Below are 21,316 nucleotides of genomic sequence, written 5' to 3'. Positions count from 1 at the left end.
AAGCTTCTCAGAGCACAACCTCTCCAACCAACCACCACTCGTCCTCAGACCCCCCCTATCTTTAAGGAAACCATCCAAGTTCCCTCCCCTCAGTTCTCACATCTACCAATCACTGTTCATGTCTTCCCTGTGCCAATGGTGGCTCTAGCTTAACCCAGGACCGCCCAGAGGTCCGTGGCTTTGCACATGTCTGTTGAAGGTCATATTCTCAAATAAGTAAATCTTGATCCTTTGCTACAGCCCTTCCTAAATCCTGTTACCCTGAGAAGGGTGGAGATTGGAATAATTAAATTTTGATCTATGCTTCAGCCCTTTCCATTGTTCAGCAAAAGGTTTCTGTTCTAAAGTAATCTTAATAAGGGAGGAGGAGGAACCTCCCTTGCCAATGGGATTCACATTCCAATGGTGAAATTTCCAACATTCACAAGTCTAAGAAATTTTAAGGTTTACAAGGGAGAGGGGGTGCTCAGAACTTACAGCCCTCAGACCCAGAAAATAAGCTGTGAATAACAAGCAAGGACTGAAGTTGAAGAGGATACCCCAACTTCTCAGAAAAGAGAGCCTATCTAAAATTAGATAGAAAAAAATGAGTAAAGAACAGCAAAAACACCTGACTCTAAAGAACAATTTGTACATATGATACTTGTAATAAAAGGGTACTTTTTGGCTATGTTGGTGGTACTTTAGTGGAGTCCAAAAGGAGGACTGTAATAAATGGTACTTCTTTACTATATCTGAATGGCTTTTCTGTGAGATCCAAAAAGGGAGTTGGTAGCAAAGGAACAGAGAGTGGAAGAGATAGGAACCTAGATGAGTCGACTCCTACTCTTCTTTCACCTCCCCTGATTGAGGCTGTTTAGGGGTGCTGCACAGGTAAAAGGGTGTCCCCTGATGTGAAAGGGTGACAAAGAACTGACGAAAAAATCTCCCTTATCAGATAGACCCAGGGGTAACCCTAGATTCCCTGGCACGATTATGACCCGGAAATAAACCTCCCCAGTGTCCTTCTCCCAAAGGGAGATGGGTCTTGACAGTTCTATGTTAATACTGATTTTCAGATTCCTTCTCAAGATTCCCAAATTAAATGACTAGGTAGAATCTGACTACAGCATAAGGTTTTAATGACTAAGATAGGGCAGATGGAGGAGATGAAAAGAGGGGCTCAGTGTCCTTAGTTTCCCTATCATGATCCTTGGCTCAAGTGGCTGTATAGCAGGCTTGAGTTTCACTGTTCCCTACCAACTAAATTCCCAAACTATAGTATCTTTAACCTATGGCGTGTCAAAATAGGTGCAAGAGGGCAGAAAGGTGGAGCCAGGCTCTCCTTGACAGTAAGTCCACAGCTCCCTTGTTTGAGGGACCTGTTCCTCTGTAAAGATGTTCCTAGAGGTATCAGACTGATGATATTTGGCTGAAGAACTTTAGGTTGTTGAACTAACAAGTCTCTCTTATGGTTCTCGATGAGCTCCTCAGCAAGGAAATTGCTTCCTGCTTGGTTGAGATTTCAGCTCAAAAAGCCCAGAATTCCATCTGGATCTCTCTCAGGTCTCCTCTCCTCTCCCAGCATGCTTTGCTTTCCAACTCACTTTGTTGTCACTCAAGCTTCTCTTGCAATTGCAAAATTTCATCTTTCCCTCTTGCACCCATCCTTACATATGCTATGTATGCATCTGAAATGTTAAAAAATATTCATCTGAAGCTCTGAAAGAGAGGGTTGCAATGAGAGAAAGGGATCAATTATATAACATGAAAAATCATTGTGGGGAAAATAGGATAAAGGTGGTGTCATACAATGCTTCACCTTTACTCTCCTTATAACTGGCTCAGAGATGAAAAAACAAGTATAGAATTCTATCTTACCCTACAGAGAAGGGAAAGGGGAATAAGTCAAAGGAAGAGGGAGGCAATAGGAGGGAGATGTGAAAATTAAAATTAATCTCAAATAATAATATTAGATTTTAAGAGATTTATTAATGATCATTAGAAGTAAGGGAATAAAAGGGTAATAAAATAAAAAATACTAGGTGTCCTTGGCTAATCTGCCTGTTTAAAATCCACGCTTACCACCTAGGTCACAATTCAGGAAGCAAAGAGCCCTAGACCAAGAACCCCACTCAATATATCTATCTATGTCACCACATAATGACACGACGTCAGTGGGCTACTGGGAAATGCAATTTTTAGGGTAACAGATTTCCAATTATAAATACCCCCCTGAGATCCAGTGGAAGACTGGTCTTTCCAATGGATCTTGTAAAGATAACCAACTTTTACATTACAATAATTTGGGGATAAAAGGAAAAGGGAACAAAAGCAATGATTGCTAGTCACATTGACAAAAAGCCAATTTGGGGCATTCCCCATTGACATAAGAGTATACATACAAAACAAATGCATTCAACCCCACACAGTTCAAATCACCACTTCTCAAAGTTCACTCTGGATCTTCTGGTGCAGTGTGTAGTCTGTGCAGGCATCTTCATAGCCAATTCTCAAAACAGTTCACTTTCTGGATTCGGAGAGGTAGCATGTTCCTTACCCTAAAATTACTTTCAAAAGAATTTAAACTTTGTATTATAGGATAATACTCCCACCACCCCCAGTCCCCAGAGGATGGTGACAAACACAGACCACTCAGGGGTGCATGGCTGAGTTATGAGGTATATGATCAATTAGCAAGAGAATTACCCCCATTTAATTACAGTGGCACATAAATCCACTCATATATCACATAAGTTGCTGTGTGACATTAAAAAACAAAACCTTAGAATTGTAAAAAATAGACTCGAATACAGGACTACAATCCCCATGAGCCTTTGCTCCACTTCCCCAGAATGCCTTGTAATCTCACCTGGGCCGAGATCGAGAAGGTATTTAAGCTGATTCAAAGGCTTTTGAGGCGCTTGGCTCTTTTTGGACTTCCGTTTTGGAGCAGGCTCATCTCTTGCATGATGTGAGGTTATTTTGTCTAGGCCTCTGGCCTAGGCACGTTTCTTACTTGTATATTCTTTAATCTTTAGCCTTTAATAAACCTCTAAAAAATATAATACTCCTTGCAGAGAGAAACTAATTTCTACCTGCCTCAGTCTCCCCATCTCCCCTAAATTTTAATCTTTACAGAATCTAATGGATATTTGTCACAAGTTTTACAGATGTAGCAAATCTTTCAACCTTGGCTGAGATATTAAAAAAGAAGTCTATTACTGCCATGAGTACAGAATGTGTCAGAGGAGCCCAGAAAAGACACAAACCTCTCTACTGTTTATGTTGGCTCTAAAAACATCACCAAGAATCTTGATCTTTGGGTGCAATTGATTGAAAGGCAGGGGGTAGAAGATTCATTTTGAATGTACCCACTTCTGCCAAAGGGGACTGCCCCCTTATTGGTTTTTGTCAATGTGTCCAGCCAAACATTGGTTTTGCTTTCTCTCTTCTATTTCCCTCTTATCTCTAACTATTGTAGTTTCTTTTTTGAAGGTGCAATTTTGTATTCACCTGTAGTTAGAAGATTTTTGGAGGTACAAGATGATTATATGAAATGATCAGTTGGGAAGACTAGTCTCCCAAATGATCATCAGGGGAGATTGTGAAGAGGGGTTTAATCTGTACCCTATTTATTCTTTAGATTTTATCCATCAGGAATGTATACACCCCCACTTAAGGTTTTAGTGGGGTAGGTGGGGAGGGGGGAGGTCTGTGGCCCAGGTGTGCTGCCAACTGACAAATCAGAAACAACTGGCTGCTCCCTGGGGAGTCTGAAGCCAAGTTCAGGCTGCCATTGGTACACGTAAACATGGACCACAGGCACAGAAAGTGACACAAAGAACTGTCTTTAAATTTGGTGTTTACTTCCTGTGAGGGAATATGGCCTTTGAACTTGGCCTTGGACGATCTGGGAACTTTAGACTGACACTTGGGTGGGTGAGTTTCCTTTCCCAAAGATATAACAAGTATATTATTCTATGTTTGCCTACTTTGCTTATAGTTTCCTTCTTTATATTCAGGTCATTCACCCATTCTGAGTTTATCTTGGTGTAGGGTGTGAGATGCTGATCCAAATCTAATCTCTCCCATACCATCTTCCAATTTTCCCAGCAGTTTTTATCAAAAAGTGGGTTTTGGTCCCCAAAACTGGGATCTTTGGGTTTATCATAGACTGTCCTGTTGAAGTCATTTACACCAAGTCTATTCCACTGATCCTACTTTCTCTTAGCCAGTACCAAATTGTTTTGGTGAACACTGCTTTATAGTATAGTTTGAGATCTGGGACTGCAAGTCCTCCTTCCTTTGCATTTTTTTTTTCATGATTTCCCTGGGTAGCCTTGATCTTTTGTTCTTTCAAATGAACTTTGTGATGTTTTTTTTTTCTAATTCTACAAAGAAGTTTTTTGGTAGTTCAATGGGTATGGCACTAAATAAGTCAATTAATTTGGGTAGGATTGTCATTTTTATTATGTTAGCTCGTCCCACCCATGAGCAATCAGTGTTTTTCCAATTGTTTAGAACTAGTTTTAATTGTGTGGAGAGTGTTTTGTAGTCGTGTTCATATAGTTCCTGTGTTTGTCTCAGCAGATAGATTCCTAAGTATTTTATTTTGTCTAGGGTGATTTTAAATGGAATTTCTCTTTCTAATTCTTGCTGCCGAGATGGATTGGAGATATATAGAAATGCTGATGACTCATGCGGGTTTATTTTGTATCCTGCAACTTTGCTAAGGTTGTTGATTATTTCGACTAGCTTTTTGGTTGATTCTCTAGAATTCTTTAAGTATACCATCATATCCATCCACAAAGAGTGATAGCTTGGTCTCCTCATTGCCAATTTTAATACCTTTGTCAGTATTCCATTGGGTTTTGAACGGCTGGTCTCCAGTGCTGGCTCTGCCACTCATACACTTTAGGAGCTTGAGTATATCCTTTCTGTGTTTCAGTTTCTTTCAGTTATTTGATCAGGGTTGTACTAGTTGGATTCTGAAGGTTCTGATCTGTGCCTCATTACTTTTGCTGATTTAGGGATCAATAACAATCAAGGATGTAACTGTGGACTTCACGCAGGAAGAATGGGTCCTGTTGGACCATTCTCAGCAAGAGCTGTACCTGGAGGTCATGCTGGAGAATGTGCAGAATCTACTCTCTGTGGGTACGGACCATTTCTTCTGTTGACCCTGAAACACTCATTAAGGAAATGTCTTCATTGCAAGCCAAATATATAGGATTTTGAGCCTTTTTGTGTGATTAAAAGAGGAAAAGTGCTAATATTTGCCCTGGGTTCTCCTCCTGTCTTCTTTGTATTTAGGAAAAAAAAAAGTTAAATTAGTAAGAATCCAAGTCATTCCCTAATTAACAAATGATTAAAGGTTATGAATAAGCAGTTTTCAGATCACTTCTTAAACATATGGAAACATATTCTAAATCCCTCTTGATTAGAGAAGTAAGTTAAAAGCCCTCTGAGTTACCACCTCACCTCTTCCACATTGGCTAACATAACAGTAAAGTCAAATTAGAAAAAGTTGGAATGAATGTGGAAAAACTGGGACATGTAATACATTGCTGATCCATCCTTTCTGGATAGTGATTTGGAATTACTACACAAGTGTCAAAATGATGCAACCGTTTTGATCACGCAATACCACTACTAGGTCTCTACCCCAAAAAGATCAGAAAAATTTGAAGGACTTATGTGTTGGAAAACATTTGTTATTGATGTTTTGGTGGTAACAAAGAATTGCAAATTGAAGTGATGTCTATCAGTTGAAGAATGGCTGAACAAATTGTGGCATGTAATAGTAATGAAATTCTATTTTGCTTTAAGAAGTGATGAATGGGATGATTGAAGAAAGACCTGAAAGACTGACATGAACTGATACAGAGTGAGACAAGCAGAGCTAGGATAACATTGTACACAGTATCAGTAATATTGTGGAATGGTCAACTCTGGTAGACTTGACTAGTCTCAGCAATACAAAGATCCAGTACAATTGTGAGGGACTTATGACAGAATGGCTCCAGATAAAGAACTTTTGGAGTTAGAATCCAACTGAAAGCAAACAATTATTCAGTTGTTTATTTGGGCTCTTGTTTTGAGATTGTGGTTTTCTGATTATTTGCTTACAAAAATAAATAATATGAAAATAATATTTTAAAAGAATTGCAAAAGTGTAGCTCACAGCCCCTAATTCTGCTTAGTCTAGTGAGTTTATCCTTATTCCTCCTTCACTCTTTCCTCAAATTGCAGGCCACATGTTTGGAATGGAAAGGAAGGAAATAAACACTTTAAAATACCTACTCTGTGTCCTCTACTGGGTAAAGGAGTTCATTCATTTAACTACATTCCTATGAGTTTGGTACTTGTGTTGTCCTCAATTCATAGTTGAGGCAACTGAGGCAAACAGAGGTTAATTAACTCGCCCAAGAGCATCTACTTGCCGTCCCTCTGACGATCAATTCAATTTGTTTTTCTGACTCCCAAGTTCTTTTCTTTTACCCCTTTGCTACCAGCTACCTTTAATTTCTAAATAATGGAAATTGTGGAATGTGCCTATCCTATTACAAGATGTAAATAAAGATGGAATTTTCTGATTGCAAATAGGTTCCATGATCTCTGCTCTCCTGCAAATGTCCCAACAGTGAATATAACAGAAAGCATTCCGTAGGGCTTACTTGCATGCTGTTAAGAAGACCATATTCTTTATTTTCCTCTGCTAATTCTTTACCTCTTTCTTATGGCCAGGGCTTCTAGTTCCTAGAGAAAATGTTATCTCCTGTTTTCAGCAAGGGGAAGAACCATGTCTGCTAGAGCAAGGTTGTCCAAGGAGCTCCTGTCCAGGTGAGTGAGGTGGAAAGAGGCATATAAAGCCCATTTTCCCAAACAATTCTTTCTGTTTTAGTGAAGAGAGTACTAGACTTGGGGGCTGGCAGGCTATTTCCAAATCATGCTTTTCATTTTCTGAAATGGGATGGGAGATGGGAGGATGGAGACTCAGTATATATATATATATATATATATACTATGTTTGTACTAAATGACATAATATCTCCATCTATATAGAAAAGAAGGAAACTTATGTTCCACTTTGAAAATTAATACTAAGAGTTAAAGGGTAAAGTTGTTTCTCAGCTTAGCATATAAAATTTACCAGAATGACAATGTGATAGTGCATCTAAAATGATTAGAACAGAGTATCTGGAAGGTTACCTGAGATTCACAAAACTTGAGAATAATCAAAGCATTGCTTTTTAAGAAAGATAGAAAGGATAATGAAGAAAGACTGTGGACAATGCTTGCTCATACACAGGGCTTGTGTTGTAGTCTAGCTGCCAGGAAGTTGATCAGGTCATTCCTCCATTCATGAGTAAAGATAATTCTATATGTGTTGCAAAGTATGATAAGGATCTTATACCCTCCTATGTCACAGGTCCTTTGTGAGGTTTCATTGTTATTGTATATGAAAGTATTTCTAAAATTATCTTTCTTGCAGATATGACCAAATAGTGTATGCAAATACAGGTTCTGCTTGTTTAAGTTTCAAAACTCCTTTTTGCTTGTGGAAATAGAATAAAAATTATTGACTTTCTGCCATCAGAAGAAAGAACATATATTTCTATGTGTATGTGTGTGTCCCCTTCTTCCTCCTGTGTTAATATCATTATTTGTTTTCTTCAGAGGCAAAGATTTATTTTGAAGTGAAGGAGATGTTTGAAAAATTGAGCCATTGTGTTGAAGTATGTGGTCCTCAAAGATTCATGACTGAGGTTCCCTGCGACTTCATTTTGAGAGAAATCTGTGACTCTAATATGAAAGTAAATAAAAATCCAAAGAGTGACTGTGAATTTGATGAAACTGCAGAGAAATTCAGCCGATATTCAGTGCCAAATCAATATACAAAATTGACCTCGGAGGATGAGTGTTCTCAGGATAGTAAATCCAGCAAATGCTTTCCTGAAGAAGGTCTTATTCAGTCCTCTGGAAAATCTCCTGAAATGCCCATGTATAAAGGCAACCTAGGGAGAATGGGCTTTGGCTGGCATTTAGAACTCATTAAACATCCAAAAAGTAAATATGTAAAGATGGTTTGTGTGAGTAATAAAGGTAGGAGACCTCCCAGTCAGAACTCTGAGAGTGCTGTACATCAAATAATCCACTGTGGAGAGAAACCTTATGAATGTAAGCAATGTGGAAAGATTTTTACTGAGAGGGATCATCTTGCTTCTCATCAGAGAATCCACAGTGTAGAAAAACCTGAGGAATGTAAAAAATGTGGAAACTCTTTCACAGAGATGGGCTCTCTTATAGAACATCAGAGAATCCACACTAGAGAAAAACCCCATGAATGTAAAGATGGTGGAAAGACTTTCAGACAGAGGAACAGTCTTGTTGCATGTCAGAGTTTCCATGCTAGAGAAAAATCTTATAAATGTAAACACTGTGGAAAGACATTAACAGAGAGAAGCTCTCTCATTGCACATCATAGAATCCACACTGGAGAAAAACCATATAAATGTAATCACTGTGGAAAGGCTTTCAGATGGAGGAACTATCTTGCTACACATCAGAGAATTCACACTGGAGAGAAATCTTATGAATGTAAACAGTGTGGAAAGGCTTTCACACAGAAGGACTCTCTTACTAAACATCAGAGAATCCACACTGGAGAGAAACCTTATGAATGTAATCACTGTGGAAAAGCTTTCACAACTAGTTCCACTCTTGTTAAACATCAGAGTATCCACACTGGAGAGAAACCTTATGAGTGTATACAGTGTGGAAAAGCTTTCGTAGATATTTCCCATCTTGTTAGGCATCAGAGAATTCACACTAGAGAGAAACCCTATGAATGTTTTGACTGTGGTAAACCTTTTACCAACAGTTCTCATCTTGTTGAACATCAGAGAATCCACACTGGAGAAAAACCCCATGAAGGTAAAGATGGTGGAAAGTCTTTCAGAAAGAAGAACAGTCTTGTTGCACATCAGAGATTGCATGCTGGAAAGAAACCTTATGAATGTAAACACTGTGGAAAGACTTTATCACAGAAGAGCTCTCTTGTTGCGCATCAGAGAATCCACACTGGAGAGAAACCTTATGAATGTAAACAGTGTGGAAAGGCTTTCACACATGGGAACTCTTTTGCTAAACATCAGAGAATCCACACTGGAGAGAAACCTTATGAATGTAAACAGTGTGAAAAAGCTTTCAAAGATAGTTCCCAGCTCGTTAGACATCAGAGAATCCACAGTGGAGAGAAACCTTATGAATGTAAACACTGTGGAAAGACTCTCACAGACAGGAGCTCTCTTGTTGCGCATCAGAGAATCCACACTGGAGAGAAACCTTATGAATGTGAACAATGTGGAAAAGCTTTCACACATAGGGACTCTTTTACTAAACATCAGAGAATCCACACTGGAGAAAAACCTTATGAATGTAAACACTGTGGAAAGACTTTTACGGAGAGACGCTCTCTTATTGCACATCAGAGAATCCACACGGGTGAAAAACCATATAAATGTAATCACTGTGGAAAAGCTTTCAGACAAAGGATCCATCTTGCTACACATCAGAGGATCCACACTGGAGAGAAACCTTATGAATGTAAACACTGTGGAAAGACTTTCACATATAGGAACTCTTTTACTAAACATCAGAGAATCCACACTGGAGAGAAACCTTATGAATGTAAACAGTGTGGAAAAGCTTTCAGAGATAGTTCCCATCTCGTTAGACATCAGAGAATCCACACTGGAGAGAAAACTTATGAATGTAAACACTGTGGAAAGACTTTAACATCGAGTCGCTCTCTTGTTGCACATCAGAGAATCCACACTGGTGAAAAACCATATAAATGTAATCACTGTGGAAAAGCTTTCAGACGAAAGAACAATTTTACTAGACATCAGAGAATCCACAGTGGAGAGAAACCTTATGAATGTAAACAGTGTGGAAAGACTCTCACAGAGAAGCACTCTCTTCTTGAGCACCAGAGAATCCACACAGGAGTGAAACCTTATGAATGTGAACAATGTGGAAAAGCTTTCACACATAGGGACTCTTTTACTAAACATCAGAGAATCCACACTGGAGAGAAAACTTATGAATGTAAACACTGTGGAAAGGCTTTTACATCGAAGCGCACTATCGTTGCACATCAGAGAATCCACACTGGCGAAAAACCATATGAATGTAATCACTGTGGAAAAGCTTTCAGACAAAGGATCCATCTTGCTATACATCAGAGAATCCACACTGGAGAGAAACCTTATGAATGTAAACAGTGTGGAAAGGCTTTCTCACATAGGAACTCTTTTACTAAACATCAGAGAATCCACACTGGAGAGAAACCTTATGAATGTAAACAGTGTGGAAAAGCTTTTACAGATAATTTCCAGCTCGGTAGACATCAGAAAATCCACACTAGAGAAAAACCTTAAGAATGTAAACAGTGTGGAAAGACTCGCACAGACAGGCACTCTCTTGTTGCGCATCAGAGAAACCACACTTGAGAGAAACCTCATGAATGTAAACAATGTGGAAAGGCTTTCACACATAGGAACTCTTTTTCTAAACATCAGAGAATCCACACAGGAGAGAAACCTTAAGAATGTAAACAGTGTGGAAAGACATTAACAGAGAGGCGCTCTCTTGTTGCACAGCAGAGAATCCACATTGGAGAGAATCCTTATTTATGTAAACAGTGTGGAAAGACTTTAACAGAGAGGCTCTCTCTTGCTCAACATCAGAGGATTCACACTGGAGAGAAACATTTTTGTGTGGATTGAAAAATTAGTGCTATTCTCAAGATAATAGTTATTAATAATTAAGTTAGTAAACCTGGTCTCCACTCTTTCTCCGCCTCCCCCATCAAGCTCCCATCAAGACAAGATTACCCCACCCTCCATCTTTCTCCCCGTAGGACAAAACTTTACAGCCTTTAAATAAATGGCCTTTTCTTAGACTCTCATATACTGTGAATCTTAAAATTTACTCAGACTGTACTTTAGAAGTTTTGGTTAAGCTATCCCCCTCTTGTAACAATGGAGATACTTAATCAGGAATATATTGGGAACTTTTAAAATTACTGCACCCTACTCAGACAGTGCCTTAGGGGAAAATAGAGTTGTAAACTCCTAATTGAACAATGAAAGTCCCCAACTCATACCTTATACTAAAGCTGAAACCTTAAGCTAGGTGGTCTATTTTTAGATCTAATACAAAAAGGTGTTAAGTACTGTAAAGGTTAAATTAATCATAAAAAGGGCAAGTAACTTACAAAAGTCAAGCTTAACACAGAGGTGTGAAGTACTCAGAAGATTTTATCTAACCAGAGAAGATGAAAACTAAAGAGTGGTGAAAACTAAGAATGGGCAGTCCTGGGGGGGGGGGGGAAGTGTCTATTGTCATTAGTAGAGTTGAAAATTTAAGGGAGGTGACATAAGAGAAAATTTCTTTCAAAGGAGAAGTCAGTTCAGGTAATTCAGTTTTGCATTGGAATTCAGTTCGTGATTGAGTGAGATATTCTGAACTCAGTTCAGGAGATTCTGTGGAGGACTGTAGCTTACTTGGAGACAATCCTGTGTTTAGTGATAAAGACTGACTCTCTCTCCCTTAGGCTCAGGCCTTGGCTCCCTTTTTCTACTGCTTGGCTCAGCTTGAACCAGAACAATTTGAATTAATTCTCTCATTGTCTCTCTCTTTCTCTCTCTCTCTCTCTCTCTCTCTCCCTTCCCCCCCCCCAATAGTAGTTAAAGGGATTGTTCTTTGACATTTTCTAAATCCCCACAAATTCTCCTATTTACATTTTGAATGTATAGAATGTTGAAAGGATTTTCCATGAAAGGTATCTCTTCCTGCACATCAGATCATCCACATTGTAGAGAAACTTTATAACTGTCATTAATTTGGATAGGCTTACCCATAAAGCTCCACAGTTGCTTCATGTCAGAAAATCTTTCCTGGAGAGAGACCTCATGAGTGAGACTGATCTTCAAGTTGGCACTCTTAGCTTTTTTGACATAAGAGGATCCACACTAGAGAGAGCCTTTAGAAATATCATGAATATGGAAAGGCCTTCGGACTGATCATCTCTTATTCCCATTGAGAATTCCCTTTGAGTTGGATAGAAATCTTATTTCTGTCATGAATGAAGAAAGACATTGAATTGGAGAGTTCAGACCTTGTTCAGAGAAAATGTCTTCTGCCCAGATCAGTTCCAGATGGATATCCTGTAGGAAGGCTTTTAGCCAGAGATCATATCTCTTATATCATATCAGAAGATTCATAGTACACAAAAACCTCATGAATATACTGAAGTTTTATGTTTTCCTCAGGAGGAGAGTGATGGTGATTATTAAGGCAAATGTTAATTATAATAAGTCTGAGGGATCACCCCATATCTATTAGTTTGGGTATTTTAGCAGAAAAGGAAAGTAACAAAAGTTGGAGATGTGGGAAAACTGAGATACTAATGGAATATTGGAGGACTGGTGAACTGATTCAACCCTTTTGTAGGGAGTAGTTTGGAACTAAGTTAAATGGGCATTAAGAAATAAAAAGAAGAGGACATATATACATATGTATTTTAAAGAAGCACTCAAAGCTGCTCTTTTTGTGGTGATGATAGAATTGAAAAGTAAGAGGGAGATCATCAGTTGGGAATGACTGAGTAAATGGTGGAATGTGATTGTGATTGAATACCAATGTTTTATAATTAATGAGGACAAGGAGGAGCTCAGAAAAACCTGGAAAGATTTGAGAAATGATGCAGACTGAATTTTGTGATACCATGAGAACATTGCACATTGGAATAATTGGAACAAAATTATTGTGAATTGAGATATTCTTAACAATACAATGATCACAAATAATTCCAAAGGACTCATAAAATTTCACCTCATGGAGAAGAGTTGTATCATCAGTACTGACCAATATTCTTTCTGGAATGAAGGTGTGTAAAGGGAATGATTACAGGAAAGGCTTCCCCTTGAGTTCATACTTGACTATACATAGCTGGAGATAAGCATCAATGTCCCTAGGGAAGGCACAAACTCATAGACTATCCCACAGAGGAGCAAAAATTACTAATGGTTATTCTTCCTCACTATTTGGGGGGGGGGCATTTATCTATTACAGTTATTTTAGCCATTCCCTTGTTAATTGGCACTTACTTTTTTTCCTTTTTCCCTTCTGTCACATATAGATCTTTACCAAAGAAATAAAATAAGTGCATAGGGAAGTTGTGGAAGGGTTGGGAACCTGGTCCCCACTGTTCAGTCCCTTCTCTCCAAGGACTCAGGCTCATGATGCAGTTGGTTGATTTCTGGGTCTGAGCAGAAGTCCAACCCTTCCGATGAAGTAATATAAGGGTTAAAGTAGGAGTTTTGACAAAATAAAGGAGCAGCTTTTAATAACAAGTTTTAATGAGAACATAGTAGAGTTATAAGCTCATTATCCCTTTAAGCCAGAGAAAGAAAACTTCTAGTAGATTTTAACAATTAATAATGTAGTTTAATTAAAATATAGACTGTAAAAGAATAGAGTAGAATGAATATAGTAAAGGAGAGAAATACAGAAAAGTGGGAGAGAAAGAAAATTTTCTAATGTCTATACTAGTTATCCTATAAGTACCTATAATTACTACCTAAAACTACCTATATCTACCTATAACTGCCACTAATAACCACCACACAAAGTCCCAACCCAATCAGTGTTTAATCCAATGCCAATTAGATCTGTAAAGAAGGCTGGTCACCTCCCAACCCAGAAAAGGTCAAAAGGCCTTCTCAGGAAGTTCAGGTCCACCTTTATATTCCATCAACTAAAAGCCAACCACCAATCTAGCTCACTTTCAGCAGTCAATTTCTCAGCAATTGCCAGCCCTAACTGTTAGCAATCCTTTTATCTCCTTTTCCTACCTCCCTTCCTGTCTCAATGGTTTCTACTTCCTTTCACTATGGGCTGATTAATCCCTACATATGTATTGTCTGCAGACCCCCAGGTCTCCCATTAAATAAAAAAGTAATTTTTTTGCAGGAATAATGAAGGATTTGAGGTGTCCAAATCCACCTTGTCTCTGGAAATATGAACTAATGATTACTTAGGGGACATCCTCAGAGGAAGCTGGAGCTTCTAGGCCTCTATCCTACTTCCGCTTCAGAGCAGACGGGTATTTTTATCATGTAGGTGAGGTTGAATTGGGGCTCTTGGCCCACCTAGACACGTGCTTTCTTATTTTGTATTTTCTTTATATTTTAATTCTCAATAAACCTCTAAAAATATAAAACCTCTACCAGAAAGAAACTAATTTCTACCTGCCTCAGTTTCCCCAAATTTTAACTATTACAGTTGTCCACATGAGGTAGAAGCATTGTTGCTATGATAGAGAACACAGGCATTTTCTGATCAACGAATTACAAGGTATGAAATAACCTTGCTAAACAATGAAAATTTTACTCTAAAATGCTGTACAACCCTTAATCCTGCCACCTTGCTTCCAGATTTGCCAACTTCAGGAGAACCATTAAACAGTTGTGAAACACTAGTGTCCATGGCAGAAAAGCCTCTGGATGATCTCTTGGACACTCCCTTAAAAAACTCAGACCTTATCTTATTTACTGATGGTTCTTCTTTCAGGAGGGATGGCATATGATACAGTGGAGCTGCTGTAGTCACAGAATTTGCCACTGAGTGGTCATCTTCGCTGCCCTCTAACATTAGTGCTCAAGGGGAGGAACTCATACCTCTCAAACATGCCTGTATAATTGCCAAGGGTAAAAAGGCAACAATTTATACAGATTCTAAATATGCTTTTCCCATTTGTCACTCAGTTGGAATGCTATGGCTCCAGAGAGGATTTTTAACCTCAGCTGGAAAATCTATAGCTAATGGAGTAATTATTAATGAAGTCCTTTCTGCTCTTCAGGTGCCTGAAGCCCTAGCTGTAGTTCATTGCTCTTCCCATACAGGTGGCACTGATCCTGTGTCTATGGAAAATTACCGAGCAGATGCTACTGCAAAGCTAGCAGCCATAGAAGGGCCTGAATTACTTTTAACATTAACAACCACTGATGACTTAAATTTACCACTTTCGTATAATGAAAAGGAAGTGGAAAAATGGAAACAAAAATTCAAAGCAAAACAGGTCAATGGAGTATGAGTGTCACCTGAAGGAAAACCCCTGCTCCCTAGAAGTTTCTATCACTAAATTTGCCAATCTGTTCATAATAATGGCCACTTTGGTGCCCAGGGCATCGTGGACTCTGTTAGAAGAGTATGGATAGCCCCCGGTATAACTACCACAGCCTCTAAAGTTTGTTCAGCTTGCTCTACCTGCAAGGCATATAAGCAACATGCCTTTTGTGGAAAAGTCTTTGGTGGGCTCCCTCTGGATTACACACCTTTTGAGCACCTGTCCATGCCAAAGGCTGGACAATATAAATTTTGTCTGTTCATAGTAAACCAACTGACCAGATGGCCGGAAGCATTTCCTGCGACCCAAGCCACAGCGGCTTTTGTTGCTAAGGTGCTTTTTAAAGAAATTATTCCTTGCTTTGGCCCGCCAGCACATATTGATTCCGATAGGGGAAGTTGTTTTACTGATTCTGTTTTAAATCAGATATATTCTTTCTTGGGGATAACTCCCAAATTCCATGTTCCATATCATCCCCAGAGTTCAGGCTAAGTTGAGAGGATGAACAAAGAACTTAAAACTATGATTGGGAAATTATGCACTGAGACCTATTTAAAATGGCCTGAAATTCTCCCTCTGGGCCTATTTTATCTTAGAAGCAGGCCTAGAGGAGACCTACACATCTTACCATTTGAAATGCTTTTTGGACATCCACCTATACAGGCTAAGCCTTTCTCCCCAGCATATACATCACTATTAGTGGGAGATACTACTATTGCTTCCTATATACAGGAATTACAGCACAAACTGTGAACTCCATGAATCCAGAGCTGCAGGACAAGCTGGATCACTAGACTTCTCACTTCATTACCTGAACCCAGGAGACAATGTGTATATAAAGAACTTCCAGCATAGAGGAGCAACTCAGCCTTCCTGGGAAGGACCATTCCAAATATTGTTAACTACTCCAACATCTATAAAGGTTGGAGAAAAGGACTCTTGGATTCATTGCTCACATGTAAAGAGAGGATCTTCTATTGAGACTGATTGACTGTATCTTATATATGCATTGGAGATAACTACCTATTGACAAGTGGAACTGTTTTATTTTATTTCTAACACATTGAATTCCTGAATTTATTTTTTCTTTTTTCCTTTTTCTCTTTTCCTTATTTTATTATTATTTTTCTTTTATTAAAATGTTTTATTTTTTTCCCTTTTCTCATTTCTATGTACTTAAGGTACATACATTCAATATTAATTTTTATTCTACAATAATATTAGTTTAAATATATATACTTACTGTATTATTAATACATGTACCCAAACAGCTTTAGACTATGGGAACCTGCCATTTGTTGATAATTGTGGGACTATGATTAATGTTTCTGTCTGATTCCAGGACAAGATGTACACAAAAGAACCATTGCTTAGGGCCAACGATAAGCCAATCCAGAATGGATTGATGCACTTTTAAGCCAATACTAAGGATTTGAACCTAGTGTGAAGATTCGAGGTTACTGTGTTTAACATTGTTAAACATAGGCTTTCCTTTGTGTCCACACTTACTCTAAAAATACTCACAGGCGAGTATCCCCAAACCTTGGCTCCTATAACCTGGTCCCTTTTCTGACTTTCATAGTATAAATGCATCATTGCTTAGATCATTTTAATTAGGCCCTGATTCAAGGACCTGTTAGAGATATATTTTTCCTTTACTTAGAATTTTTACACATAAGACTTTGATAGTCTATATTTTATCCAATATTTTCTTTTGTATTTGGATTTTTCTGATATCTTTTTAATTTCTCTTCTCAATTGATTCATATACCTCTACCTCAGCCATGCATCCCTGAGTGGTCCTGTGTTTTTCAATCACCCACAACATGGGGAAATGTAAAAAAAAAAATCATTATTTTAAATTGCAAAGTTTAAATTCCTTTTAAGAAGAATTTCAAGTAAAGTAAGATGCTACCTCTCTGAAACCAGAAACTGAACTGTTATAGAAGACACCATGAAGATACTTCCAGATCACAAGCTGCACAAAATAAATCTAAATTGAACTTTGGGTGTAGTTGATTGAACATTTATTTGTATGTATACTTTCATGCCAAAGGGGACTTCCCCCTAACTGGCTTTTTGTCAATGCGTCCAGCAATTATTGGTTTTGTTCTTTTTTTTCTCTTATCCTCAAATTATTGTAATCTTTAAATTGATTATGTTTTCATGATCCTTTGGGAAAAAAAAAACTATTTTTTTTTTCAAATGATCACACAGGGCTATGTAAAAATGGAGATTTGAACTCTGGACTCCATTCCCTAGAAGTCCTTGCTCACTTTCCAAAATGCCTTGTAACCTCACCTGGGCCGAGAGCGAGATGGGGTATTTAACTTGGTTGTAAAGGCTTCTGTGCCTCTCTTTCCTAGTTCCGCTTCGGACAAGACGGGTCTTTTCATCATGTAGGTGAGGTTGAATTGGGCCTCTTGGCCCACCTAGACATGTGCTTTCTTATTTTGTATTTTCTTTATATTTTAATCTCCAATAAACCTCTAAAAATATAAAACCTCTAACAGAGAGAAACTAATTTCTACCTGCCTCAGTTTCCCCAAATTTTAACTATTACACAAATGACCCAACAACAATATAACATAAGTGGAATTCCTCCAAGAAATAGTAAGGGTGCTACTGCCCTTCCATGTGGGGCAGAAGGTGGTGCCCCTTAGTCTCTATTGATTTTGTTGATATTAATTAATGCTTTTCAATTTTGTCTTCCCTCTAAATAGTAGCATAGAAGAAGAAATGGATTTTTTAATACAGTACCTCCGTTACTGATTATACCTTCTATTGATAATGAATAATTGATTATATTGATTGTATTTAAGTATTGATTAAAAGACTTCCCTATTGATGAATCTATACTATTTTATTGCACTTTGTGTCCTACAGTATTTTTTTTCTTTCTCTCATTTTTGTGTTTGAAGCACATGTAATTGTATTGAAAAGATTTTCTTTTAACTATTATTGATTTGGGCAATAACCTAAGATATCTATTTTCTTATAATAAAAATACATGCCTCAAAAGCTTTAGACTATGGAAACTTGCCATTTATTGATAAATGTTATGGGACTGTGATTTATAATTGTATCTGCTTCTAGGGAATAAGATAAAAACAGGAGCACAGATTTTATCTACATTGTGCTGTAGAAGCACAGATTTAACTTGAATAGTGCCAAATAAATTGAGCACACAGGTCAAAAAAGAAAAGAAAGAAACCAATCCAAGTGGGATTGATGAACTTCTATGCCAGTATGAAAAGACTTGAACCTACTGTGAGACTCAAGGTTGCAGCACTTGACATATGTTAAGACAGAGGCCTCCTTGAACTACACTCTTTGTAAAATACTATCTGTGAAACTACCTAAGAATTGGCCAGTTTGGCTCCCTTATCCCTGAGTAGTGATGAAATATCAAACTAAGGAATGACACTTCCCTACCACACACAAAAATCTAGTCCCTTTTCTCTCTCATAGTATAGAAACTTCCTCTAGTCTTGGCTGCAAATGGGTAAGTGAAATATTATTGTCTTCTTTTCTCCAGACTTATGGGATAAAAATTACTTTAATTAGACCCTAATACCAGGGCCTGTTATGAATTTATTCTTTTTTAATTCAGAAATTTTATATACATAGTTTTTGATATTTTGATTCTGATTTTGACTTTTTTATTTCTCTCCAAAGCTTAAATTTTTCCTCTATTTTTCTTGTATGTTTTTGGATTCTTTTGATAATTGACTCATACACCTATAACTCAACCACTTTGAGTTGATCTGGGTGTTGGTGAACACCTTCAGGTGGGGATTGTATTGTATTTTTATTAAAAAAAAATCCAAGATTTAAATTTTTTTTTTAAGAATTTCAAGGAAAGAAGTTTGGTAACTCCTTGAACCCAAAGAATGAACTCTTCAATGAAAGAGAAACCTACACTGCATCAAGAAGATCCAGAATGAATTTTTGGGTGCAATTGATTGAACAAAAGGAGATTGAACATTTATTATAAATGTAAACTTTTTTACCAAAGGGGACTGTCCCCTAATTTAGCTTTTTGACAATGTGCCTAGCAAAACTTTGGTTTTGCTTTCTCTTCTATTTCCCTCTTATCTCTATCTATTGTAATTTCCTCTTAGAAAGTGAAATATTGCATATATTTGTAGATAGAAGTTTTTAGGGGTACAAGATGATTCTGTTAAATGATCAATGGGGAAATTAGTCTCCCAATGATCATCAAGGGGGAGAATTGTGAAGATTGTATTTGGCTCTCCCCTGATTGTAAGAATGAAGGTACTTAGCTCTTCCTTGTTTGTGAAGATTAAATTGTAATCCCCTGTCTATTTTTTAGATTTTAATCCCCAAAGTGTAAACATAGTACAAGATATTCTACCCATTTTGGATTTTAACCACAAAAAAGGTATGAACACCCATTTCATACAATGAGTGGGAGGTCTGTGACCCACATGTGAAAGAGTGAGCAGTCTTGGAGTGGAACTTCAGCTGTGATTGGTAGATGTAAAATGTATGGGAAGTGACACAAGAGAAAAAGGCCTTTAAAAGTGGAAACAGACAGAGTTATCAGGCTAAAGAGAAACAAGACACAACTCCCTTTATAAGCAAGAGGCAGAACACCCTCTAGTCCCTCTAGGACGTTGGTAAAGGAGATGTTTTTTGCTTATGTAAATTTCATGCTTCCATTGAAAAACCATATTGTTCTTGAAGAAATAGCCATACATTCTTTATTGGTAAAATTCTAAATGCTACACAATGAAACATTTCAACCACATGAACAAAGTCCTAATTACTCCTCCTTGTGATAATTACATTTGTTCTAATCAGAGATTTATTATAATGGTGAAGGGGATAAGAATTTCACTTGTTCTTTTAGCTGACAAGGAAACAAGGATATTTAAGCACATCTCTTCAGTTTTTTAGGTGAGGCACTTCATAAAGTGAGTCCATATCCCCAGAAATTCAATTATTGAAACTGTTATTTATGGAAGCTTCATCAGACTAACATTGTAGGATAGTTTATATGTTACATTATACAGGTTCTTATTTGTCAGTGAAGCAAGCCTTATCACAAACAGGTGTGTGGGTGTGTGTTTGTGTGTGGGTGTGTAATCAGTGATAAGTGAGTAACATTCTGATCACTCAGAGGTTAACTTTCATGTGTACTTAATCACTTATCCCTAGTTAGCTATGTGTTACCTTGCATTCCATCCTGTGAATCTTGAAATTTCTCAGACTTGTGAAATTGTGAAATGTTAAAAATTGGGGAATTTTTTATTGGGACAATTCCCTATTGGGACTATTCCCCATTTTAAACAGTGAAGCTACTTAGATCTAAAATGTGAGAACTCTACTTAGATCAAAAATGGGAAGACCTCTACTCCACCCATACTTAAGACTGCTTTAGGGGAGAAAACTCCTTGCTGAACAATGAAAAATACTTATACCCATACTTAAGCCATGCCTATTTTTAGAATTAATACAAAGGGGTGCTAAGTACCTATTAAAGGTCAGGCAACTTGTAAACTTGCCAGGACAAAATGGTGAGAAACTTACTCAGAGATTCTAACCTACTCAGGTGTGGATTACTAAAAGGATTAATCTACTCAGCTGTGAATTCGGAATGGGCTGTCCTTTGGCAAACGTCTGCTGTGATTGGTAGATGGAAGAACTTAGGGGAGGTGACATAGGAGAAAACCCCCTATAGAAGAAAAAGACAGCCTGTTGAAAAGCAATCCCTTGAGAAGGAATCTCTTGAAGGACAATCTCTAAGGAGGTCTCTCAAGGGAGGCTGACTCTGGCTGGAACTCCCTCTGGGGAGACTCTGTCCCCCTGAATCCTCGCTTGAACACATCTTACGGTGAGTGATTAGGACTGACTGATCTTTTCTTTTAGGACTTAGGCCTGGGTTGGCCAGGACTGCCTGGGCCTGCCTATTCTTTTCTCATTTATTTCCTTTTTCCCTCTCTCTCTCTTTCTTTGATTCCTCATTTTATTATTAATTAAATTCTCTATAAAACCCAGTGGACTTGGGTATATTCATAATTGGGAATATTTCCCTGGTGACCACCTTAAATATTTGATTTAAAACAAGACACTGTGGTGAAAAACATATATTCTGCAGTCACAATTTAC

The 21,316-nt window shown here is 37.8% G+C and overlaps 2 protein-coding genes across 5 annotated transcripts in view; one reads left to right on the top strand and one right to left on the bottom strand.

The window, feature by feature from the left end:
- Positions 1–18,208, top strand: part of LOC100032838 (zinc finger protein 850-like) — a 29,545-nt gene extending 11,337 nt beyond the window's left edge. Inside the window, exons 2-4 of the mRNA XM_056825663.1 lie at positions 5,013–5,139; positions 6,730–6,825; positions 7,663–18,208. Of these exons, the coding sequence (XP_056681641.1) occupies positions 5,013–5,139; positions 6,730–6,825; positions 7,663–10,427 (2,988 nt within the window). The 3' untranslated portion in view covers positions 10,428–18,208. The remainder of the gene's footprint in view (positions 1–5,012; positions 5,140–6,729; positions 6,826–7,662) is intronic.
- Positions 1–21,316, bottom strand: part of LOC100023417 (zinc finger protein 420-like) — a 621,149-nt gene that overhangs the window by 249,568 nt on the left and 350,265 nt on the right. The window lies entirely within an intron of this gene.

The sequence above is a fragment of the Monodelphis domestica genome, chromosome 4, assembly GCF_027887165.1.
Source record: "Monodelphis domestica isolate mMonDom1 chromosome 4, mMonDom1.pri, whole genome shotgun sequence".
In the NCBI taxonomy this organism is placed as follows: Eukaryota; Metazoa; Chordata; class Mammalia; order Didelphimorphia; family Didelphidae; genus Monodelphis; species Monodelphis domestica.
Note: the sequence above shows the minus strand (reverse complement) of the source record. Positions and strands in the feature narration are given on the sequence as shown.